This window comes from Xenopus laevis, chromosome 2L (assembly GCF_017654675.1).
Source record: "Xenopus laevis strain J_2021 chromosome 2L, Xenopus_laevis_v10.1, whole genome shotgun sequence".
Lineage (NCBI taxonomy): Eukaryota > Metazoa > Chordata > Amphibia > Anura > Pipidae > Xenopus > Xenopus laevis.
In genome coordinates this window covers 190898475-190924927 of record NC_054373.1, presented here as the reverse complement: position 1 = coordinate 190924927, position 26453 = coordinate 190898475, and the positions used below count along the sequence as shown (strand labels likewise).

At 42.5% G+C, this 26453-nt stretch overlaps 1 protein-coding gene across 1 annotated transcript in view; it reads right to left on the bottom strand.

The window, feature by feature from the left end:
* The window catches only part of trim26.L (tripartite motif containing 26 L homeolog), a 47855-nt gene that overhangs the window by 5372 nt on the left and 16030 nt on the right, over positions 1 to 26453 (bottom strand). Inside the window, exons 14-30 of the mRNA XM_041582891.1 lie at positions 25217 to 25362; positions 23082 to 23194; positions 22369 to 22440; positions 19804 to 20008; positions 18223 to 18341; positions 15343 to 15478; positions 15032 to 15203; positions 14567 to 14747; positions 9738 to 9919; positions 8142 to 8274; positions 5022 to 5109; positions 3976 to 4057; positions 2629 to 2786; positions 2459 to 2535; positions 1757 to 1852; positions 1117 to 1203; positions 397 to 502 (exon numbers count right to left, since the gene is read on the bottom strand). Of these exons, the coding sequence (XP_041438825.1) occupies positions 397 to 502; positions 1117 to 1203; positions 1757 to 1852; positions 2459 to 2535; positions 2629 to 2786; positions 3976 to 4057; positions 5022 to 5109; positions 8142 to 8274; positions 9738 to 9919; positions 14567 to 14747; positions 15032 to 15203; positions 15343 to 15478; positions 18223 to 18341; positions 19804 to 20008; positions 22369 to 22440; positions 23082 to 23194; positions 25217 to 25362 (2153 nt within the window). The remainder of the gene's footprint in view (positions 1 to 396; positions 503 to 1116; positions 1204 to 1756; positions 1853 to 2458; positions 2536 to 2628; positions 2787 to 3975; positions 4058 to 5021; positions 5110 to 8141; positions 8275 to 9737; positions 9920 to 14566; positions 14748 to 15031; positions 15204 to 15342; positions 15479 to 18222; positions 18342 to 19803; positions 20009 to 22368; positions 22441 to 23081; positions 23195 to 25216; positions 25363 to 26453) is intronic.

Genomic DNA, 26453 nt, shown 5'->3' with positions numbered 1-26453 from the left:
CAATGTCTTTGTCTCAGGGATAAACTGATTTGTGGTCAAATAACAAATCTCTTAGTGTAATGGGACTGGGAATGTGTTGTCACCATGTGGTTTTTATTGCAGGAAAACACTGGAAATGCCTTTGGACTGATGAGGCCGGGGCGGGTCAGACACTGAAGGCCAATCATGACCCAGAATCAGAGGATTATCAGACACAGGGTTAGAAACAAACTCAGTTAGTTGGTTGCCAAACTCAACTTCCTAGTGATGCCAAAAACAACAACAACCAAAACTCAGAGGGGAGGGGTCTACAAAAGCCTTCGCTAGCAGCTGATTGGATGAGACATTACCCCTCTCCTGGCCGACTGACAATATCCATTTGTGATAACAAAAGTGGTGAAACATCAGCCTTCTTACCCCTGGCAGTGCCCACAGCTCATTGTCTATTTGTTTCACAACCAAAACCTCCAGCTTCTTCCGTGAAATCTTTCTGTCCAGAGAGCCATTGGGCAGTGTATTCCAGCTAATAGCCAGACAAAGGAAGAGAAACAAAAGAAAATCAGAGTTGGAGAATAGGAATACATGTTATTGCTCCCCATATCCTAATATCCTAATACACTGACTGGCACCTTCATGGCAATTTATACCGTGTATAATCCAGATTATGGACATTTCTTTATTTGGACTCTAATTGAGTTTATATGTTCTTTCTACACCCAACACACACTGAATGGAGGGGCTTGTGGGTATTTAAGGCCGAGGTGTTTGTCCTTCACTTGATAAAGGGAGGTATCTGGAGACATCTTGTGATCCTCACAGTAAAGGGGTTTTGTACGTTTAGGTTTTTGGATATTTAAGCAGCCGACAGGGAGAGCAAGAAAACTGTGAGGACAAAGACAAGGTACAAGTATTGTGCAAACAAAGGTATTTGATTATACCACAATCCTACCCCTTTGTATCTGCTTGTCCAACTGCAATACATACACTTACTCATACTCACTTACTCATACTCACTTACTCATACTCACTTACTCATACTCACACTCACTTACTCATACTCACACTCACACTCACTTACTCACACTCACACTCATGCTCTTTCACTCACTGCTGCAAACACTCAGTGATGTCACTCACCGGGTTATTACTGGGTGCAGAGAATGATTTGGCCCAAACCAACGAAGACTTCCAACTCCTCTCAGACCTGTTCGACCCATTGGGTTCCTGGATGGGTCACATGAATAGGGAATGTAGCGAGTGAGGACACTTGATACACTGTGTGTGTGTGTGAGAGAGAGAGAGAGAGAGAGAGAGAGAAAGGAAAGAGAGAGATGTGAGAGCAAGAGACAGAAGAGAAAAGAGAGGAGTGAGAGAAGAGAGAGAGATAGGAGACAGAGATAGACAGAAGAGAGAGACAGGAGAGAAAGAGACAGGAGAGAGGAAAAGGAGAGAGACTGAGACTGAGACAGAAGAGAGAGATCAGAGATACAACACAGAGGGGCTGATTTCTGATGATTTGATCCTCGGGACGGGTAATAGAGAGTCAGAAATCAGTTTTATCTCACTGCATTTTCTGGCATCTATTGATTTTTTTTTTCTTTGTGCAGGTTTTTTTTCAAGACTGGGTTATTTCAAACAATAAAAAGCAATTGATGCCATAAAAGAAAAAGGACATGGCCATGTTTGTTCAATATCAATATATCAATATATCCTCAATACTTAATCAATCAGCCCCTTAATAAGTGAACGAGGGAAGAGGTGTGACTGCGCTACTTACAGTGGGACCCCCTCATGTACAAGGTATGTACCACATGAGCTCCGGAAATCCAACGCACCATCCACTCCATTGTATTTCCTATTGGTCTGTGACATCCTGCAGAGGAGGAGCCAGGAGAGATCACTTTTGGGGGTTTGTAGGGGAGACACATATAATGGGGCAGAAGGAGAATGAGAGATATAGGAGCAGGTTGTGAGTTCTGGGGGTGTCATTTGTTGGGGTGCATACAAGTTGGGTATTACCCTGATCCATTAGACAAATAGCTGCCTGTCTATTCTGCACCCACATTCTTGTTCTCTTTAATAACAGCACTGGTCTTATTATATGTGTGTTATTAGGGTGTCTGCTTGTGTATTATTCAGCAGAGGGGCCATACGAGCATGCGTTGGTGCCCCCACAAGTCTGGAACAAGCACCCTGCGTGATTGCCATTGATACACACACAGTTCTGGGGTACAGAACCCCTATATATTTAACGTACAGAGCCAGGTATCGTTTAAAGTGACAGCTCCAGCCATTGTTTGGATAAAGACTTTCATGAGCTGTGCACATACAGACACAAGAATGGGGGGGCAAATACAAATACAAGAATGGGGGGCACATACAGACACAAGAAAGGGGGGGCAAATACAAATACAAGAATGGGGGGCACATACAGACACATAAATAAAGAAGGAGCTGGAGGTAATGAAACATTTCTTACTCTGAATGGGGATCATAGGCCCCCCGATCATCTCTGTCCGCAATGAGGAAGGGAGGGTCATAGCCTGGGAATGTCACCTGGAAGTACACAGGAACCGTAAGTAGTATTTATGGGCCCCATCATCTGGCAGGGTCATAGTATGGAGACAAAGGTGTAACCCCAAAACGTACCTCCCACGGCACCATCTCATCTGGGACTGGGTAACGTGTGGTGTTGGAGTTCGGGTACTGCAGGGTTCTGCTATTTACATGATAAATAGACTTTTTGTCCCCTAAAGAATCTGACCCAAGAGAGGCCTTCTCCTCCAAATCCTGAGAGTTGCTGTGAACTGACGAGAGGAAACACAAGGGACTATTGTAGGAGAAAATACATCTGATATCTGAGAGGGCTTCATCTCTCCTTCTGGAGTAGAAATGTAGCAGCAGAGAGGGACCAAGTAGGATACGAACCAAAGACTTTCCCTTGAGACTGTAGAACCCCCAGAGGTTATTAGTACAATTATTAGTACAAATACATTACACTACACAAGCCCAGGGAACATTAATAAAATAAAGTTGTTATATTGCCCTACACATAAGCCCAGTGTATAGTTTATGTGCCATATATTATCAAATGTAGGGGGAAGCCGGGTACCCTAAAAAAAATGTACGCACTTTTGCAGCCTATCACCCTGAAAAAAGGAAAAGACGCCAGTGTTTTTTGGGACTTAGAAAAATTTCTACTCCATTGCACTTCGCCTGGTCTGCGGTGGTAAAGGCAAGTCTGGCGATAGAGGTAGCGGTCAGTAAAATAAAAAACGTAGTGAATTTGCGTAGTTACGCTCTTTCACCAGAGCAAAAATTTGCCTGGCGTTAGAGCGCGAAGTTGCACCAGAGTCTATCTCCTTCACTAGTGAAATTACGCCGAATTTTCGTCAGCGTTAGCCACTTCGCCCTTTAGTAAATTTCCCCCTAGGTGTTAAATACACTGATCTCTGGTGCCTTTTGCTTTTCACCGGACCAACTGGATAACGGGGGTTCACTCAGCAGAACTGTGGTTGGGCCAAATGGATCAGTGTCAGTGTTTCTGCATCAGAGTTTGATACTGAACAAACTGCCCCCCTTTCATATCCCCCTTTAACACATTCCCTGTACAAATGTAACGATCTTCCTAAATCCAATGACCTTCCCATTATTCTGATGTCTATCCAGCTGCCACATTCCTCCCAACTGACCACACATTGAGCAGAGCCAGACTTCAGGAGTTTGCCAAACAATAGGGCTTTTCCTATGAAGATCTGATATATTGATATGACCACTCATCACTGCCTCCTAGACCTGAACATGATATTTGGATTCTTCTGCTACTTCACCCATGTCATACTAAACCATTGGACCAGTTCCTGGTGCCCCATGTCCTACGTCCTTCATTCCTGGTCCTGATGGACTTGTAGCCCTGAGACTCTGACTCTAGACTTTGCCTGGGCAGAACCCCAATCCATTCTACACTCAACTGGTCCCAAGGGCTGAGGCACTCACCAAACATCTGGGCTTTGCCAGTAAAACCTTTCTCACGCAGGGCCGATATGATCCATTGAAGTTTCTGAGAAGATTTGGAAACCTGATTGTAGGAAGGGACATAACATAATAAGAACTTATATTAGAAAAACAAATGGTAATAATCAGTCATATGACTCAGCAATATGGGGGAGCAATAGGGAGTGTTATATAGAGGGAAAAAGGGCTGTAAATAGAACATTATATAAAGAGCCATTTATATGGGAGGTTACATGGAGCAATAGGAGGAGTTATGGGGGATATGGGATACATCTCGTTAGTATAGTGGGACTGGGCAGAGTAGCAGGAGCAGCGGGGGCAGGGGTATTCTGGGGTCACTGTGGGGGCCACTTTGTCACACTAGGGCCACTGTGGCATGTACCTGGGTCACTGGGTCATTATTCATTTATATTTTGGGCATGTGACTGCAAATATGAAATTATAATTAGCGACTCCCTTGTGGATTGAATGTGGGAGTGGTCTGTGCTAATATAAATGTGGCGCAGTGGGCGTGTCTTTGCTACAAATGTCCCAGTGCTGCAATTTCCTTTCTGCTCTTGTTGCAAAAGTGAGTTTAAAAAAGAGATGTGGCTACAATCAGTTACTGTGGCTTAAATATATATATGTGCTACGTACTGTCCCCCCACTTTTTATAAACCACTTCAACTGCTCAATGAGGGTTCTATGGTACAATAATATGTGTTATAATGTTCTAGAGAGCAATACAAGGTATAAAAGGAGCAGAACAGGAGTTATATTGTGGGGTGATATTGATCAATACAAGAAGTTCTAGATGTGGCTTTTCTGGAACATTCATTTCCACATAACATTTTCCTAGAATAATAATTCCCTATACGAGGGAATAGAAATATTTATTGAGCATGAGGCGGAGTTACAGAAGGGTAATATGGAGTAATAGCAGGAGTTATAATGCAGTTTGTATTGATAGAAAGAGATAGTGGTCGGGAGAAACAATAGGGGATTATAAAGGAATATTATATAGAGTTATAGAGACCAGACAGTTGTACCTCGTCTTCCAGTAGGAACATCCTCCTCTCCATGTTCTGCCCGTCACTGCCTTTCTCCATACTGAGCATTTTTAGCACAGCAGAGACACTGGATAGAGAAACCACAAGAGACAAATAAACTCTCAGAGACAAGAGACAGTAACAAAGTAACAACAGGGCACAGTATTCAATGTGTGGGCACTAATCTGGGCAATTTCATTGGAAAAACAAATGGACTGGACTTGGCACTGCCCAATATGACGTCACTGCCATTGCTGAACAGGTCACATGACTGGCCAGTACATATGGACGGCTAAACGTGCGTCAGACGGATGGAAAAGGAGGGAATGTCACCTAAAATAATAGGTTGAACTTGATCCAAAGATGTCATTTTTCAACCCAAATGACTTATGTAACTATAGAAAAGTATAGCAGCCTTAAAGGGCAACGTCTAGACAATGGGAAGGGACATTACTGGCCAAGATGGAGGAGGAACTTGGTGCCTGATGTTTCCTGGGCATCTGGGAAAAGGCCAATGATAATAAAGAAAGTAACAACATTTCTCTACATTTAAAATAGAAAGGATTTCAAGGGCAAAAAGTAGGGCAAAAACATTTCAAGAGCAAAGTTTAGGGGCAACATGGAATAAAAGCAAAAATGATCTTGTCTAGTTTTAACACTTAATTTTAAATACTACAACTCTGTGTTCAGAAGGAAATGACACACCTGTCCCAGTGTTGTTCAGTAATTATGTGTGGGTCAAACAAGTTGTCCTCTCCCAACCTATAGACCCAACACAACCTATAGACCTAACACAACCTATACACCCAACCCAACCTATAGACCCAACCCAGAGACCCAACCCATAGTCCCAACCCAACCTATACACCCAACCCAACCTATAGACCCAACCCATAGACCCAACCCATAGACCCAACCCAACCTATACACCCAACCCAACCTATGGGCCCAACCTATAGACCCAACCCAACCTATAGACCCAACCCAACCTGTCTCATTACTTACATACCTGAGGGGGCACACTCACATCACAGTAGCACGGCCACTGGTCAGAGTTCAGCCCCACCTGCCACACTAACCAGCACAGCCCCCAGGTCCTGAGGGTTTTGGGGTGCAATACGGTTTAGTGCTGCAGCCCAAACAAGTTCATATAGAGAAGTTGTTAGATAAACTGGGTTCTTTTTAGGCTTTGCAGCTAGTGATGGTAGAGTGTGGGTCTAACTGGACTCCTCTTCCCAAATGGGCCCTCGCAAAGTGGAGGAGCAAGGGAGATGGTGTTGTGATACTACACCTCTCTGCTACTGTGAAGAAACAAAAATAGGACTCCAGAGGTTCTTGCAAATAAAACAAAAAGAATTCCTTGAAGACCCACTGCAGATTTTACTCACAGATATGTTGTGAGATAGAGTTTAACAATGTGATACTTGCCAGGTTACTGTTGATCTGGACACTAGTGTCCTCAAGAGAGTTGGGCTAATAGTCAGGATCTTTGCAATAGAAATGGTTCAGGGTGCAACATGCTTAGCCTAAATTCCTATCCAGATCTGTGGTCCCTTCACTTTACACCAGTGATGAACTCCTTCCAGATCTCAGTCTTTAAATGGAGCCCAGGCTGCTCTTTCTTACTGAACTCCTGACACAGCCAGTCCTATATCTGCCTAATCCTCCTTCATGGGGTCCCTGATTCACAACTTAGAAGGGGTGTCCCTCTAGTGCAGAACTTTACTGGGCCCTGTTTATACCTGGATCCCTAGACACTTCCACCTGGATCAGCACCTGGTTGGGTTTGTGTGACAATTGTGTTACTATTACATTTATATAGTATAAAGCACCAGCATGTTCTGCAGCTCGTGGGCATCAGATGTTCAGATCACATACAAATTCTCTGACACAGAAGGTAAATAGGGCCCTGTTCATTGGAGCAGTGGTGTAACCATAGAGCAAGCAGACCCCATGGCCGTGGGGGGCTGGACTGGGGGTGCACTATCTCTATAGCCACGCTACTGAAAATATGCGTATATATGTAGGCAACGGGCAGTTGTACATGTGTGTAGGGTGGGAGGGTTGAGATACAGATTCAGTGCACGGGGGGTCCAGTGCTCTGTAGTTAAAATGGAGCAAAATGGAGTATAAGATATAAAGTGTGGATCACAAGTCAGAGAGATGTGGCATTGAGTGTGGCAGCTCCAGACTGACATATAAAATAGGATCCCATGGGTCCAATACATACTGAGTATCTATGGCGTCTTACAGTGGCCCTGTTGCATTTGCCAGAGGCCACACATTGCCAGTCTGGGCAGGTGGCAGTGACATATATTGTTTCTTGAAGGTGTATTTTATAGACAGAGAGACTCGGATTCACACCCTTCATCTCCTTCCAATGCCCCACAGGGATTTTCTCCTGCAAAGCCTCATGCGTCTTATGGAATGAAAAAGCTTTTTAGTTTCATGAGGTCAAGAGCTTGATTCAAAAGGAGGGAGTCGGCAACACAGGGCAGTGCCAGTTTACTTTCTGATTCCAAGTCTAACCCTTATACACTGCCATCTTAAATTAAAGGTACATTCAAATTGTCTCACAATATATTTGTCTACTTATTATAATTCTAAGATACATTTTTCCCTTTAAAGTGCCAGTGTGCTTTATGTAGCATAGCATTTATGGACTTGCCTCATTACTACACACATGGCCCCGTCTCAAACCCCAAAATCAGAGACATTAACTATTATTCTAAATCTGCTGCAGTGAAGCCATAGAGTGGCCACTCAAGTGAAATAGCGACTGGTTCCACAGCAGGTAAGTTCTCTCACTGCCAAACATGACACCAAAGTAAAGATGACTTATTACTCAGAATCATTATAGGGACATTAATAGTGACATAAAAACCTGTGTTAGAACATGTTTGAGATTCCTCGCCCCACATACATCTCCACCAATTTGATCCCTGCTCTATGTCTGATAATAATGCGGGTTCTTGGAGAGGGTCACAAATACTCTTTATTCAATGACCAACACACAGAGTATCTAACCCCCAGAACCCTGATGTAGAAATTGTCTGGGACATGGGTGTTTGGGGAGGGCACCATGGCTGGACCCATTTCCAGTGAAATAAGGGCAGATACCTCTCAGCCGTGTTCTTCACAACATTCTCCTGACTCTGTGCGTCCAACAGCTGCCGGTTATGCACATAATTGTCTCTCATGTACAATTCCCACGAGAGAAGAGATGATTCTCCTGCTTCATCTATTACAGATCCTGGGAAATAAGAAAATCCTTTATTGCAGTTTTATGCAACATTACAACAAATATAAAAACAATCCTATTAATGAGGTAAATAGGACAAAAAGGAGAAGCCGCTCTCAGCTGTGAGGCCCCACAATAAGGAGGGAGAATGAGTAGATTCAAATCCAGTAGTCGGGCATGTGGGAGTTTTGCTTCTAGTCAACAAATACACATCCCTAAATGCAGCAGTGGAGGGAGATGATTGGATAGAGGGATGGGACTAAACAACTTGTACTGAATGGGACCATGTGATCTTGGGGACTTGGGGAGATGTTACCGAAGTTCAGTATTGGGGTACACCACTGAATGCAACTGAAAACCAAACAGTGGCTCTTTCAGTTTGGGGTTATTACCACTTACCCAAGAAGCGGCTGTAGGAGGGAGTTGTAGGGAGCGATGGGAGGGGTGAGGAACAGGGAAAGAGTTGCTGACTGAAGGGGAGAGTTGGGGGTTGGATGAAGCTGGTGGCTTGCCTTTAGCACCCTCATATTGTAGCCTGACTGGAGAGTTAGCATGGGCAGCTGTAGCCCCACCAAGGAGTGAGTAAGAGTGCTTCCCAGTGTGTAGGCCGCCAGTTAGGGATGGAGTAGGATAGGGTAGGGTAAGGCCTAGTGTTTCAAGCAAGAAACTGGACTGGTGTGAGAAGCCCAGCATAGAGCAAAGCTGGTGTGAGAGATTTGCCCCTGGTAATGCCACCGGAGGCTGGAGGCAAAGATGGGCAGGTGGAACGTCAAAGAGGTTGTTTGAAAATTGTGAAAAAATTTATGGAAATGCTGAAAGTGACTGAGAGAAATAGTTTGACAACTGTTGGACACTGGTGCATCAAAGTCCATCAGTACATTATTGTAGAGTGTTAGTGACTACAAATAATCAAATAAATCCAGGACAAAAACAATAGTCATGAGAAGTCATGTGCTCAATAAACAGGGCAAGAAACATGTCAGACAAGAAGTGCCACCATTAATGAAAAGTGGAGCATTTCTAGGTCAGGAATTGGGATATTTCAAGGATTTGAAGGCAAAACTGACAGGAGGCAACTAATCAGTGTGATAGGGAAGAAGACAATAGAATGGGGCAGATAATTAGTCAGAGGACTATGGGACAACTGAAATGCTTGTGGGGTTAACTAGTCTGACGGAGAAAAGAAATGCTCTGCAGAGGAAATGATATGGGAGCAGAGCTCAGTAGACAGAGATAGTGGAAATGTAGGACTTTTTTCCAACAATAAATCTTTTTTGAGAGTTCCTAGTTATTATGGAACTAAACATAATAATAATAATAATAATAATAATTAAAAAAAGTGTAACATTTAGAAAACAATGGTCAAGCTCTTGGTGTAATGAGGCACCATAAGTTTATATTGCACTGGGAATCTAGTTATTCCAGTTACAGGCCAGTACACTTCTCTAGTCACATGGCAACTCCCGCACACTTACTCATGGCTTTGTGGCTCATGGTGGAACGTTTGCTGAGCCCGTATTTCAGGAGAAAGTAGAAATGACTCAGCAGAATGAAAGGTGGCGGAGCTGCTGGGCGCTCGTTATATTCCTTTATTAGGCCAAAGCGGTAGAACTTCCAGATCTGATCTGTGTGACTTTCTACATCTCCGAATGTGTTACTGAAAAACAACAGATTTATCCCCAGTCAATGAATGTGACCAAGAAACAGGAATGTTGAAGAAGGCTGACCCCTGTGTGTCACACTTATATTCCTAATAAAGGAAACATCACTTGCCAGACATTCACGTATGGCCTACTCCAGCCAATTACGTATGGCCTACTCCAGCCAATCACATATGGCCTACTCCAGCCAATTACGTATGGCCTACTCCAGCCAATCACATATGGCCTACTCCAGCCAATTACGTATGGCCTACTCCAGCCAATTAAGTATGGCCTACTCCAGCCAATCACATATGGCCTACTCCAGCCAATCACGTATATGGCCTACTCCAGCCAATCACGTATGGCCTACTCCAGCCAATCACATATGGCCTACTCCAGCCAATTACGTATGGCCTACTCCAGCCAATCACATATGGCCTACTCCAGCCAATTACGTATGGCCTACTTCAGCCAATCACGTATATGGCCTACTCCAGCCAATTACGTATGGCCTACTCCAGCCAATTACGTATGGCCTACTCCAGCCAATTACGTATGGCCTACTCCAGGCAATTACATATGGCCTACTCCAGCCAATCACATATGGCCTACTCCAGCCAATTACGTATGGCCTACTCCAGCCAATTACGTATGGCCTACTCCAGCCAATTACGTATGGCCTACTCCAGCCAATCACGTATGGCCTACTCCAGCCAATTACGTATGGCCTACTCCAGCCAATTACGTATGGACTACTCCAGCCAATCACATATGGCCTACTCCAGCCAATTACGTATGGCCTACTCCAGCCAATCACATATGGCCTACTCCAGCCAATTACGTATGGACTACTCCAGCCAATCACATATGGCCTACTCCAGCCAATTACGTATGGCCTACTCCAGCCAATTACGTATGGCCTACTCCAGCCAATCACCTATGGCCTACTGCAGCCAATTACGTATGGACTACTCCAGCCAATCACATAAGGCTACATGTGAGCAGAGGAAAACCAAACTGGAAGGTAGATGCCATACTATATATTATATGTGGTCACTCACTAAAGTTGCCCTTTTTTATGTTGCATCTTAGTTTTGCTCTGTATATTGTGGATCAGGTACTGGGACTGACACCAATCAAATAGTTTTCTTTCAGTTTTTTAAAAAGGTTTTGTTGCGTTTTCAGTGATTTTCTTGCATGTTAAACCCTACAAGGTGGTTCATTACTTCTTTTTGCCTGGAACAGTGCGACTATTTCATCATATATCAGATATTACACTGTGAGATCACAATGTAGAATAGGACATTCTATTTTAGGGGTGATGCTTTCGACATTTTCTGCTGCTGCTGCCGTGGGTTTGGCACATTCAGGAAACTTGGAACTTTCCAAATCAGTTGTATTTTTGTGCAAATAAAAGAATATAATTATGATGTTTTTATCAGAATATTATTATAATTATTATAAGAATAGGGAATATTTATAGTTCTTCTCCTATAAACATCTTCAATAGAAAATGACTTTATCACGACTTTTTGCACGCGGACCACCCATCGACAACAGTAAACTTTCCTAATATTCCGACTGACTACTTGATTTGCTTGTCTTCTTATGCGATAGGCCGGGGTCTTTAGCACAATTAGTGAAAATAACGTGTTTCTGTTCCACCATTCAGTCAAATCTCCACAAACATTAGGGGGAGTTTATTAAAACTCACATTTTTCTCATTATTTTAAAAATAAAAATTCGACCTAACTCCCAACTACGATTTGGCTTCATTTACTAAAATATCTGAATGAAAATTGTACGAGCAGGAAAAGTCCCAACAAAATCATGTGACGATTCCCAGCGTCAAAATATCGAAACCCACGAAGATCATGAAGGCAAGAAACATCTTCCAATTGTAAAAGGGAAATCTCCCATTCACTTCTACGTCACTTCGACAGGTTTTAGCTGGAGTATTTTCTGATTCAGGTTTTTGCAGCTTTGGGGTATAATAAAACTCCAAAAAAACATTTTCTTATAAAAATTTGGATTTTTCCCCTTAAAAACTCGACCAGATAAATTCGTAGTTTAATAAATAGGCCCCTAGGTGATTTTAGGGATTATTGTGGGATAATGAGCCACACGGATACTCCAGTACATGTGTAACAATTACATTCACTAACGTCTAAAAACCCTTAGGTTTCTGATTTACAATAATATATAAAGTCTTTGGGGCAAATTCACTAACCTGCGGAGTTGCACTAGCGCAGGCTTCGTCACACTTCACTGCACTTCGCCAGGCGAAGTTTCGCCAGAGCGCTGCTAATTCACATCAGAAGTTGCGCTCAGGGAGGCGAAAGGAAGTGAAGTTGCGCTAGCGTTAATTCATCAAACAAAGCAAAGTTACGCTAGCGATGCCTAATTTGCATATGTCGCCAAGTTAAAGTACAATGGACGTATATGTTGCAGCAAATACATTACATTACACAAGACTGGGAAACCTTCATAAAATAAAATAGAGTTGTTATTTTGCCCTATACATGTGCCCACTTTATAGTTTAGGTGCCACATGTTAGGAAATGTAGGGGGGAAAGAGGGTACCCCAAAAATATTTACGATCTTTTTCAGCCTATCACTCTTAAAAAAGGAAAAGACGCCAGCATTTTTTGGGACTAAGAAAAAATTTCAACTTTTTTTGAAGCAATCCCTATCTAGTCTATTGCACTTCACCTGGTCTGAAGGGGGTGAAGGCAAGTCTGGCGCAAGAGGTAACGTTCAGTAAAATGCGCGTTAGTGAATTAGCATAGTTACGTCCCTTCGCCATAGCGCAACTTCGCCTGGCGTAAGGGTGCGAAGTAGTGCTAGAGTAGGTCCACTTCGTTAGCGAATTTACGCCAGCGCCCGTAAATAGGCAAAGTAACGAAATGACGTCACGCTGGAGAATTTGCGCTATCGTTAGGCGCTTCGCACTTTAGTGAATTTGCCCCTTTAACTCAGAACAGATTTTCCTGTTGTGTAGCAAAAAGTAAAGAGAAAGTGACGTGAGCAAGGACCCATTTAACACAGTATACTAATAAAAATAGAATAAAATTGAAATAGTGGAATAGAAGCACTTCATTAAAATCCTAGATGGTTCTTTCGTAGCTAAATGTCACTAATGCAGTAGTTATAGTGTTGTGGATATTCTCATTGCATCTATAGCTTGTGCTTTCCAGTCTGCGTATGTGATGCCCCCTAGTGCCACACATCTACTTCTACAGGGACAAGCTAATTCCAGTATTAGGCCACCGGAACATCATCCTACAGTGAGCTTAACCATCACAATCATCAGTGTGGGGATGATGAGAAATGCCTCCTACCTGAACATAATGATGATAAATGCCTCCTACCTGATCATAATGATGAGAAATGCCTCCTACCTGAACATAATGATGAGAAATGCCTCCTACCTGAACATAATGATGAGAAATGCCTCCTACCTGAACATACCAATGAGAAATGCCTCCTACCTGAACATAATGATGAGAAATGCCTCCTACCTGAACATACCAATGAGAAATGCCTCCTACCTGAACATAATGATGAGGAATGCCTCCTACCTGAACATACCAATGAGAAATGCCTCCTACCTGAACATAATGATGAGAAATGCCTCCTACCTGAACATAATGATGAGAAATGCCTCCTACCTGAATATAATGATGAGAAATGCCTCCTACCTGATCATAATGATGAGAAATGCCTCCTACCTGAACATAATGATGAGAAATGCCTCCTACCTGAACATAATGATGAGAAATGCTTTCTACCTGAAAGTAGAGATGATAAATCCCTCCTACCTGAACATACCAATGAAAAATGCCTCCTACCTGATCATAATGATGAGAAATGCCTCCTACTTGAACATAATGATGAGGAATGCCTCCTACCTGAACATAATGATGAGAAACGCCTCCTACCTGAACATAATGATGAGAAATGCCTCCTACCTGATCATAATGATGAGGAATGCCTCCTACCTGAACATAATGATGAGAAATGCCTCCTACCTGAACATAATGATGAGAAATGCCTCCTACCTGAACATAACGATGAGGAATGCCTCCTACCTGAACATAATGATGAGAAATGCCTCCTACCTGATCATAATGATGAGAAATGCCTCCTACCTGAACATAATGATGAGGAATGCCTCCTACCTGAACATAATGATGAGAAATGCCTCCTACCTGATCATAATGATGAGAAATGCCTCCTACCTGATCATAATGATGAGGAATGCCTCCTACCTGAACATAATGATGAGAAATGCCTCCTACCTGATCATAATGATGAGAAATGCCTCCTACCTGAACATAATGATGAGAAATGCCTCCTACCTGAACATAATGATGAGAAATGCCTCCTACCTGAACATAACGATGAGGAATGCCTCCTACCTGAACATAATGATGAGAAATGCCTCCTACCTGATCATAATGATGAGAAATGCCTCCTACCTGAACATAACGATGAGGAATGCCTCCTACCTGAACATAATGATGAGAAATGCCTCCTACCTGATCATAATGATGAGAAATGCCTCCTACCTGATCATAATGATGAGGAATGCCTCCTACCTGAACATAATGATGAGAAATGCCTCCTACCTGAACATAATGATGAGAAATGCCTCCTACCTGAACATAGCGATGAGAAGGTTCAACAGAAGGATGTTTGCCATCAGCAAGTAAATACACGTTAAAATAATTGTCAGCCATTCAGGAAAGAGAGGGTTTCCAGAACCATCATTGTACACACATTTGGGCAGTAAGGGATTTGTGCCATCCTGGCTACATTTTGTTGGATCAAAGTTCAAGCCTGTTGTGATGAAACCCAGAAATTAGTCATTTCATTCTGAACAATTGGGAAATGATAATGTTACCAGCAGAAGCCCTACTGAGTACCCTTAGGGATAAGTATATTTTGATGCCAGGGAGGCAGATGTAGAAGAGCAGTCAGGGGTCCACATGGGGCTCTCTATGCATTTGGGCATTTGTACTGAAATTGTATGGACACACGTGTAACAATGCACAATATCACATCAGTACAATCATTTACAAATATTATGGGTGTCATGAGACACAAGCTCCCTGTGACATTACCGTCGATATCAGATGGCATTTGCCCAAAGAGAGTGAGATAAGGTTCATAGACAATATTCCTGAAGATCCAATTCAACCTGATTTCATTGCTGGTCAGTATGGCCTGCTTTGCTACTCCATATGATACGATCCAAATAGCCAGGAGGAAAAGGAAGAAAAATAAATCCATTACCTGGAAAAGATGCAGAATGGAAAAGTCATGAACCTCTGTGACCAGAACAGGCACAACAAAGGGTAAATCATTTGGGAGAAATTCCTCAGAATGTTTTCCTCTGTCACTGGGATGTTCTGCAGCAAATAAAACTTCTCACCATGCGACGAAGCATTATGATCTTGGGACCAAGAACTTTGCTCACTGTAAAGATGTGCAGAAGACGAACACAAAATATCATGAAGTCTATGGACAGAAAAACACGGCCCAGGTAAACTGTATCCACACTTGCCAATCTGCAAAATAATTAAAATTTTAGTCAGTTATTAGCACTCACCCTAAATCTCCCCCTAACTGGCCTTCAGACTGGGCCCCCTTAGCTCATAAGGTTACAAATCTATAGAAACATTGGGGTGTCACCCTGCTATAGTTCCAGGGGTACCCAGTGTACAAATAAACACTCACCCCAAATCTCCCCCTAACTGACCTTCAGACTGGCCCCCCTTAGCTCATAACAAGGTTACAGATATATAGAAACATTGGGGTGTCACCCTGCTATAGTTCCAGGGGTACCCAGGGTACAAATAAACACTCACCCCAAATCTCCCCCTAACTGACCTTCAGACTGGGCCCCCTTAGCTCATAACAAGGTTACAGATATATAGAAACATTGGGGTGTCACCCTGCTATAGTTCCAGGGGTACCCAGGGTACAAATAAACACTCACCCCAAATCTCCCTCTAACTGACCTTCAGACTGGGCCCCCTTAGCTCATAACAAGGTTACAGATATATAGAAACATTGGGGTGTCACCCTGCTATAGTTCCAGGGGTACCCAGGGTACAAATAAGCACTCACCCCAAATCTCCCCCTAACTGACCTTCAGGCTGGGCCCCCTTAGCTCATAACAAGGTTACAGATATATAGAAACATTGGGGTGTCACCCTGCTATAGTTCCAGGGGTACCCAGGGTACAAATAAGCACTCACCCCAAATCTCCCCCTAACTGACCTTCAGACTGGGCCCCCTTAGCTCATAACAAGGTTACAGATATATAGAAACATTGGGGTGTCACCCTGCTATAGTTCCAGGGGTACCCAGGGTACAAATAAACACTCACCCCAAATCTCCCCCTAACTGACCTTCAGGATGGGCCCCCTTAGCTCATAACAAAGTTGCAGCTTGGGAACCACTGATAAACTTAAGCAGCACAGAATTTTTAATGTTAAATGGGAAATAAGCCCAACCCTGTAAATGTTTCATGTAAACCACACACACACACCTCCTCAGCCCCACACTTAGTGCAGAAATACTACTTCAGTAAGGGGGTATAATGTTGGTCAGATTGTTTATTATGGCAGTATTGAGAAACTGGTGCTTTTCCTGCACTGAAGTTCTTATTGCCCTTTAACCTATTATTCAGGTGCAGATACTTTTCTTAAGTTTTAAAGCATTTGTGTCAATTGTTTCCTATCCTTAATGTGTAAGCTCTTGCAAGCAGGGCCCTGTTAATTTACTTTTTCATTCTGAGATTGAAATTGCATTTTATTAAGATGTGAGCAGCGACCTTGATTCTGGGATGGCAGTGGATGTGATTTACTTAGACTTTGCTAAAGCATTTGATACAGTGCCACACAGAAGGTTACTGGTTAAATGAAGGAATGTTGGCCTGGAACATAGTATTTGTACCTGGATAGAGAACTGGGTAAAAGATAGACTACAAAGAGTGGTGGTAAATGGAACATTTTCTAATTGGACCAGTGTTGTTAGTGGAGTACCGCAGGGCTCTGTACTAGGTCCCTTGCTTTTCAACTTGTTTATTAATGACCTGGAGGTGGCCATTGAAAGTACTGTTTCTATTTTTGCAGATGAGACTAAATTGTGCAGAACTATAGGTTCCATGCAGGATGCTGCCACTTTGCACAGTGATTTGTCTAAACTGGAAAACTGGGCAGCAAACTGGAAAATGAGGTTCAATGTTGATAAATGCAGGTTATGCACTTTGGCAAAAATAATATAAATGCAAGTTATACACTAAATGGCGATGTGTTGGGAGTTTCCTTAAATGAGAAGGATCTTGGGGTCTTTGTAGATAACAAGTTGTCTAATTCTGGGCAGTGTCATTCTGTGGCTACTAAAGCAAATAAAGTTCTTGTATAAAAAAGGGCATTAACTCAAGGGATGAAACATAATTGTGTCTCTTTATAGGTCCCTGGTGAGGCCTCATCTGGAGTATGGGGACAGTTTTGGACTCCAGTCCTTAAGAGGGATATAAATGAGCTGGAGAGACTGACAAGGTATGTATGTGCACTGGGGTCATTTGGACTTTAGTCTTTTTCAGGTCAACTATGTCATTATGTAATGAGATTGTAACTCTAATACCCATTGTTGTTCAGTATATTTTGTCAGACCAAGTACATTCATAAATGATAATGATGAAAAACTCACCAATAATCTGCCACTGTCCTTCCTCATTCCCATCAACTTCTACCCATCACTGCTCTGCCTTATTCAATAGTATGTCTTGCACTGCTCTGCCCGACTCAGGAATCTGCCCAACACTGCACTGCTCTCCCGGACTCAGGAATCTGCCCAACACTGAACTGTTATGCCCGACTCAGGAATCTGCCCAACACTGAACTGTTATGCCCGACTCAGGAATCTGCCCAACACTGCACTGCTCTACCGGACTCAGGAATCTGCCCAACACTGCACTGCTCTACCGGACTCAGGAATCTGCCCAACACTGCACTGCTCTACCGGACTCAGGAATCTGCCCAACACTGCACTGTTCTACCGGACTCAGGAATCTGCCCAACACTGCACTGCTCTGCCCGACTCAGGAATCTGCCCAACACTGCACTGCTCTGCCCGACTCAGGAATCTGCCCAACACTGCACTGTTCTACCGGACTCAGGAATCTGCCCAACAGATCAACAGAGCAATAAATGTAATTAGGAATATCTCACTATAAGTGAGGGAAGAAACCCTCCTAACAATCATAACAAAACAATTCAGTTAACAAGAAAAGAAGAGTTACCTGCAAATGAGACCAACTGCAAATAGGACGAGAGCCGTTGAATCTATCTGGTTCCAGAACTCGCTTATGTATTGAGCAGATTTCACTACAAACCCAAGCCTGTCTGGGTCGTACAGCAACTAACAAAAAAAAGGAAGAAATAAGTGCAGTGCATCATGGGAATACCATGAATATTATGATCAAATTATGATGTGGCATAATCAGAAACATGCAACCAGATTCAACGTTGTATAGAGCAGCCAAATGGGCAGAAGATGGGTAAGTCTGGCTACAAAGACTGTAAGCCCAGTGGGCCAGTTAAGGCCAAGTCCTGCTCATTCAGCAGAAACTCATTGGGGACAATTTATTTACCTCCGAAGTTGCGCCAGCGTTGGTTTTGCCACACTTAGCCGCACTTCGCCAGGCATAGATTCGCCAGGGCTGCGCAAATTCACGAAGATCCAAAGTTGAGCACAAGTTACTGATCATTTGTGAAGTTGCGCTAGCGATGCCTAATTTGCATACGGCGCCAAGTTAAAGTACAATGGACGTATATGTAGCAGCAAATACATTACACTACACAAGCCTGGAAAAGCTTCATTAAATAAAATAGAGTTGTTATTTTGCCCTATACATGTGCCCACTGTATAGTTTAGGTGCCTATCACCTTTAAAAAACTAAAAGACACCAGCGTTTTTTGGGACTTAGAAAAAATTTCAACTTTTTTTTGACACAATTTCTATCTACTCTATTGCACTTCGCCTGGTCTGAGGTGGCAAAGTAAAGTGTAGCGCAAGAGGTAACATTTACGAAAAGCTGCAACTTAGTGTATTAGCGTAGTTAGGTCCCTTCGCCAGAGCACAACTTCGCCTGGCATAAGGGTTTGAAGTAGCGCTAGAGTAGGTCCACTTCGCTAGCGAATTTACGCCATCACCCGTTAGTAAATTTGCCCCATTGGGTGGGAGAAAAGCCAGACATTACTGCAGCCAATGACTGGATCTACTCGCTCATATGATCAGGTTACCAATATTCACCAACAGAAACCAGCCTGTTGGATCATTCAGCCACATGTAGAACACTTTGCTGGAACATTTACCAAAAGAGACAATGTTTGCACCTCTGTGCCCTCCTTATGAAGGAATGTTCCTCTAGAAACAAAGTGCATCTACACACAGTGAGGTCCAAGTCCTATGTGGTATTAAGTACAGACATTGTGGATCAGACAGTAACACAGGCAAAAGTACCAGGTTGGCCCCACTTAAAAACTCTTTACTATTCAATGCCTGGGGGGTGCCACTCATAATTATATTTCCAACCTCACCAGGATGGCCCCACCTCAGGAACTCTCTGCAATTCTGTGCCTGCTGGTACCTCTTATCATGAATAATAATATTTCTAACCCCAGCAGGTTGCTATCTCTTCATGATCTGCTGGTGCCACTAATCTTCTAGTTCTTATGTTTGTACCTCTGCCAGGTCGGTTCCACCTCAAATACTTCCTCTCAGCATCTAGTGCTCTTGCGAGGCTGGTTCTACCTAAATATCTTTCAAACATTCTGCCATTAATAACATTAAAACCAAGTCAGAGAATGCAACAAGTTACCTGGCGAAGCTCCTCGCAAAAGATGGAAAAGACCCAAATGTATAGAAGATATTCTCTCCATGAAGGGGAAGTCTGGAAATCCATCATCAGGACATAGGCAAAAAGCCAAAGGAAGCCAATGTAGGACACAACATTATAGTAGAACTTCACAATGGGAGCAGTGAAGAAATGCAAGAACTTCTTGAGACAGTTGCGTGTCTGTGAGCTGCAGAAAGGATTGTAGGTGGTGGTTATGTGCATATCTGGGGTGGTTTCTGTTCCCCTTGTTCTGCCACCCTCTAGTGGTTACACTTATATCTATAATAATATGGATAATCCAGTCATTCCTCACATGACATCACTTTATACTACCCAACTCCCTGAACTGCTTATGACTTCCCTGTGTCTCATAATGGCTCAGATTTACTTCTCTTGCTCACCACCTACTGATAGCTGAGGGCAAGCATGGAGCAGGCCATTCCTATCTGCCATGTTAGAAAGAAATGAATTAGATAGAAGTTGATACACCCAAAAGACCTAAGCACATGAAAGTAATGTGGTCTGTGCTGTCTAGTGTAGTGAAGAATGTTTGGATCTAGACATACGGGAGACTAAACAACTCAGTTAGACAATGGCCCAGCATAAGAGGTCAAACTCCTCAGGACAAGACTCAGCAGTTTATCTACATCTAAAGGAAAAGGGATGCTCCTCTGAAGACTGCAATAAGCATATTTCGAGCCGTGAAGACAGATGATTGGAAAGAGATGTGTAGGCCATTTATGCCAAACTGGAAAAACCATTCCTGAACAGAAGGGGAGCCATGCAACATCATCTGGCAACATGTGGCAACATACAATGTCACCAGCTCTAGGAGGATCATGGTACCATTGTGACTAGATCCCACTTTCTGTGAGTTTCAGCCAACTGAGTAAGTTCAATGGAATCATTGTGATTGGATGTCAGTGACTTTACTACCCTTAAGGGATTAAAGTATAGGACAGTCCCTTGCACTGAAGAAGCCACTCGGATGAGGGTGAAATGTTTTCAAAGAAAGTCCAGTTGCTTTAGACTTAACTCTACTAGATACTTTAAATCATGACCTGGATGAATGAAACTCTCTGTAGATAGAAATTATAGTCATTGCCTTTCTTCCCAGTGCCGGGTCAGCATGCGAGGGCCAATGGCAGTGAAAGGGTACAAGGAAATAATCTGTCCCTGCCCACTACTATTATAGTTTATCACAATGGTGATGAGGTTTTGTGTTTCTGGACAAAAACTTCTGTACAACCCATAGGACCTCACGGCTACAAAGTCTATCATTAGAGAAGCCCCTGAGGTCCCGGAGTTCTCCCGTATGATCCAAGACATGTCTAAATGCACAGGGTGCAAGAGATGAAAAAATGTCTTAAAATGAAAAAATAATAATATTCTCCTCCTATAAGGAGAAACATTATTTATGTTATGCACATAAATACAACGGATTTGGGAATTCCCATGTGCCACTAACAAATATGTATAGTTTTGTGGAGCTATAGGACCTGTATGTGTCAAAAACTTCCAGCAGTACCAAATCACCAATCCTTCACGTTCCAAGGCCAAAAATTCCACCCTACAAAGCCCTAGGTTTTTGAAAGTACACAGTCTCCTGGAATCTAAAATGAGTGAATGTGTTTTTCTTCTCCAAACCACCAAACTGCAATGATTTCCTAAATTTACAAATACATATTTCTGAAAATCTGTAAAAAATCAACCCAAAGCTTGTAGTTTACAGGATCTCATCTCCCTCGGGTACAAACCCTAAATCTGAATGGCAGGAGTCCAGTAAACAGTGTGATGCCCAATGTGCATAGAGTTGGCTAAGTATGTGACATGTTGGGCCCTAAAATGAAAATACCTCCATTATTTCTGTCCTTTCAGCTACTGCAAAATCAACACATTTACTGCATTTTATGTGAGATAAAGCCACAAAAAATCTATGTTAACCCCAAAATGCAATACATTTCAGCAAAGTAATCTTTCTCCTGAATTGAAAATGGGTAAAAATGCAGAGTCGTGAAAACGATGTATATTATATGAAGTGTATATTCTGAGAAAGCCAAAATGAGCTGAGATGTTTTTTTAATCCAAACTGCAAAGTTTTGATAAAGGCAGCAATGTTTATGATATTTCTTAAAATTGGCAGTTTTTGGCATTTGTCTCACGCAGGACCAGATTTAATTTGATGAGAAAAGATGCTCTACTAATTCAATCCAGATTTTCCCATAGAGCCAGATGCAATTCTCAAGACCAACATGACCATGGAACACAGAGGAAAACTCAAACTGCTCCAGAACCAATGAGATCCATTGCTTGGCATGGCAGTTGCTGACCTGACCACCGGCTACAGAGCAATTTGCCCTTATTGGGTCTTACCAAACAGAAGGGGCGGGGCTAGTATAGATATTCTCCTTGTTAGTGCTACTTATAGTTAAAAGTATTTCAATGTTAATGTAGGATTGTTTAGTTTCAAAAAGAAGCAGTGACAGTATCAGGAACATTAAAAGAAAAAAGAAGGAATCTGCTACTTTTGCAGCTTAGTCCATTCACCTTCTGACTGGCGATTTCATCTGTCCGTTAATGTCCGGTCTGCGACTGCTCCGCGGGGCCAGTGGTTTGTTCCTGAAACAAGTTTGTAGACAATTTTCACTTAAACTATAAAACAAATATATAGTAAAGGAGAAGTAAATATACTCTAAGAATTCCCAAGTAGAGTCCAAAAAGGAAGAACATGACTCCCTTGTGAAACTAAGGATTATCTTATGAAGTCATGAAGGGTACTTATTATACACTAATTGCAACAAGATATAATCCTTACAAGATATATAATGTAAGTAGTACATGACAGTGTCTGGTTTTGACTTACTAAATAATTATAAGTAACAACAGAATAGGGTGGATAATATGTAACTTAGTTATGCATTAATTGTAATGGCTAGAAATGTTTATTTGTATCCGTGGAACTAAAGAGAATAGAGAATCATATCCAAATGTATTTTTATCCTTAATGAGCTAGTGTAATTAGAAATAAGTTTCACTTGATCCAAAGTTTTGTGTGATTTATAGTGTTGTCAAGTTTGAAGACAATGGCTTCATTAATTCATGGGGCATTTAACGCAGTAATGGTTGGAGGGTTGGTTTTGATCTCTTTTTTGATTAGTATGTCAGTGTATTTAGAAGGATATGAAATATTCCCCAATTTAGTTTGATGTAGAATTGATAGGTGCTCCATGTCTTCAATGATATTTAATAGAGCAACTCACCTGTACATAACAAGGCCAGTGTATATGAGAGGGAAGAGCAACATACACAGGAGAATGGCCAGAAGCCCATTGTCCACTGAGAGTTTCCCACACCAGGTCTTATTGAGGAACATCTGCAAAGTCAAAATAAAAAGTAAAACAAGGAAACTTTCCATAACTGGGTGTCGTTCCTTTAATAAGGAGGCTCGTTTAAACTTTTCAACTTGCCAAAGTCCCTGAAAGTCCCCCTTGGCTGCATTTAAAGAGACAAATATGGAGTAACATTTACTCTCTGCTAAGCAGGCAAAGACCCTCAGCAAACCAACTCTAGTGGGGAATTGTCAGGACTCTTTCCAGTTGAGCCACTGGAGGCTCCCATGGCTGCTCCTGACCTGTCCTCCTACCTATACATATATCCATTGTATTTTCTGTCTGCCCCCTTGTCTTCACCCACCTTATTAGTCCCATGCATTATCCATCCCCTAATCAGGACCCTTTATAAACCTTTCCCTGACCATTGCTCCTTGCTTGATCATCTGAGCTCCTGAGCCCGATCTAGCCTCTGACTTCTGTGATGTCTGTGATTCCTAGTTCCTGATTCCTGGTTCTGTGTCCTCTGCCTGTTTCCCTTGCTCCTGCCCTCCTGTTCCCATCTGGTTCCCGATACCCGTCTTCTGTGGATCCCCTGGTGTGACCTTCGTCCCGTTACTCAACCCTGCTTGACTGCTGCCAACCATTTGGGCATTGCTAGTCTTCTACCAGCCCGGAACTTCTCAGCCTGTTACTGGATTTCCCTCAGTCTTCAGTCTCTACTCAGGCCTGTATCTGGACTCTGGTTTTTCATTTGCACTTCTGTTTTTGCTTTAATTCTGACCATTAAACCTCCATCACTTTACCATGGCTTCTGCTGTTAATCCTGCAGTTAATGGGTGTTATCTAGGTTACCCAGCATACAGGCTTCAACCTGCTGGACATTCACCAGCATTCAGACATGACAGGAATTGCTAGTGATTGGTGAATCGCTCAAAGTTTTCTGGCAGTTAGGGGAACTAAGCCCCAGGTGTAGAAAGCAGCTCATGGTGCTGTCAATAAAGGCTACCTCAACACTTCAGTGGAATGGGCTGCAGGGAGTGAGATGTTGGCCAGAGTAAATAATGTTATGATCTTTCCTCATTGGTGCCCGGATTTCATAGATCCTCAGCAAGTGATGGACAAATAGGAAGATGAGGCTTCAGAAGAAGTTGAGGGGCCTCATAGCCTTCTCCCATCTACTATTGCCCAAATTCTTCAGTTAGCCTGGACTCTATAGTGTAGGTTGCACTATAGACAATTGAGTGTGAGTTTCGGGATTGATCAAGAAGACAATTTTCAGAAATATGGTATAGATTTTACCCTTGGTTGTGAGGATTTAATTGAGTTTATTGGTAAAATAGTTTTAATCTGAATATTAACACAATGAGATTTATGTACTGATGTCTAATGTAATGTCTAATATAAACCAATGTGTTGGTAAAATAGAATATGAAAGGGAACCATGAAGTGGATATATACAGTATATACGTATAATAAGATGGGTGTAAAATGGATATGAGAGGGGGGTTGTGGGTGCACTCCTAAGGCGATATAAGAAAATATTTAAATACAATAATCCCCTGTCTAAAAAAAAGAAACAGGGTTTTTTGTTACAAAGTTATGATCATAAAATTGGTAAGCCGCCATACCACGTCAAGGTAAACCCCATACGGCGGTCCCTAACCTGTTTACCTGTGATCAAAATATAAAACCTTGGTTTCAGTCTGTGGACTAGATCTAATCAGGGGATTGTTGTATTTAAATATTTTTTTATATGGCCTTAGGAGTGCACCCACAACCCCCCCTCTTGTACGTAAAATGGATATGACCTAATTCAGCCACACCTCCTTTAATAAAGTGCTCAATGGCACAAAATGCGTCAGGAGGGGAGGCTTACAAGACAGAGTGCTGCCATGTGACAAATTCTAATACTTATGTTTGGTTTGATATACTGAGATGTGTTAATACTATAAAATGCTCTGAATGAGTAACTGCAAATGATACTTTATTGGTTACATGGAGAGGACTTTGCGCTGATTATTCATACTCCACCCTGGACCATGAAGAAATAAAATGCTGCTGACCTGTACCCCACCCTGGGACATGAAGGCTTGTCCCTGAGATTCCTGAGCAAGGTCCAAGGAGGTTGTTTTTCCCCATATGGAAGAGACGCGAATGAGAAGTTGTTCAGCCCGACTCTCATCACTTTCATAACACTCAGAAAAGACCCCTAGATTGGAAAAGGGAAGAGCAAACACAGGGAAAACCAATAAAAAAAATACAATAGTGAGTTTCAAGCAAGAGGTCGAGTACAATAGGAACAGGGTCACTGGGTGGACACGAAGGAGCTATGGGCTATAAAGTCCTTCCCCAACATGGAGAAACATTAACCCATGAGATAAGAAGTTCTTCCCTCCCACTGCCGAGAGACCCGGACAGAAAGGGATTCTGGGATATGTTCACACTGTAGGGATAGAATGACACAGGGAAAAGAGAACTTATATTCTGCCCCTCACACTGGAGGTTGGAAAGTGAGTGCAGATGTTGCCCCTACATTATAGGGAGACACAGAAAGAAGTTATTATGAGTGGGAATGTTGGTGCCAGTGTTTGGGTTCTGTCACATGTAACAAGTCTTGGAGCAGCTGTTTCAGAGAACATGAACCCACAAATGTACCTTGGTTTTCTTTTGGAATTCATGTTAAACATCTAAATGAGAAGCATCACATTGAATGGCACTACAAAGCTGTTGGAGGAAAGGATACTCACTGAGCAGGCACCAGCAAGGGCCGTGGGGGATAAGTAGGTAGTAGGGGTAAAGGAACGTTAGATGAGGTAAAAAAGGGACAGATTATTAAACCTACAAAGTAAAGCAGAGACTTTACCCATCTATTGTCAGTGAAGGGATTTTGTAGGACAACTGACATGTTTGGAACACGCTGATTCCCAGAGCACCCAGGGGTCAGCTGGTCTATTACAAGGGAAGGAAGTTTTGAAAACAGGGAATTTGGTTATCGGATAAGGTGGACAAGGTTGTCAGGATGCCAATAACAAAATTAGAGAAAGTCCTGATTAATGAATTTCAGAAAACGAGGTGAAGAGATCAAGTTGAGGAGCTCCAGGCACCTGTCTCACAGATATTCTCTTTCCATTGTGCTCTGTTGGGGTTGCACTGGGATACTGGAAATAAACACTGTTTCTATATGGAGGAGAGAACCAGGCTGATTCTTTTGTCATTGCACCTCCATAATGATGGGGTATCTGGGAGAATCAGTGATGATTGAATTGGCAAGCCAACATCCCCTACCACTGTCATATTTCT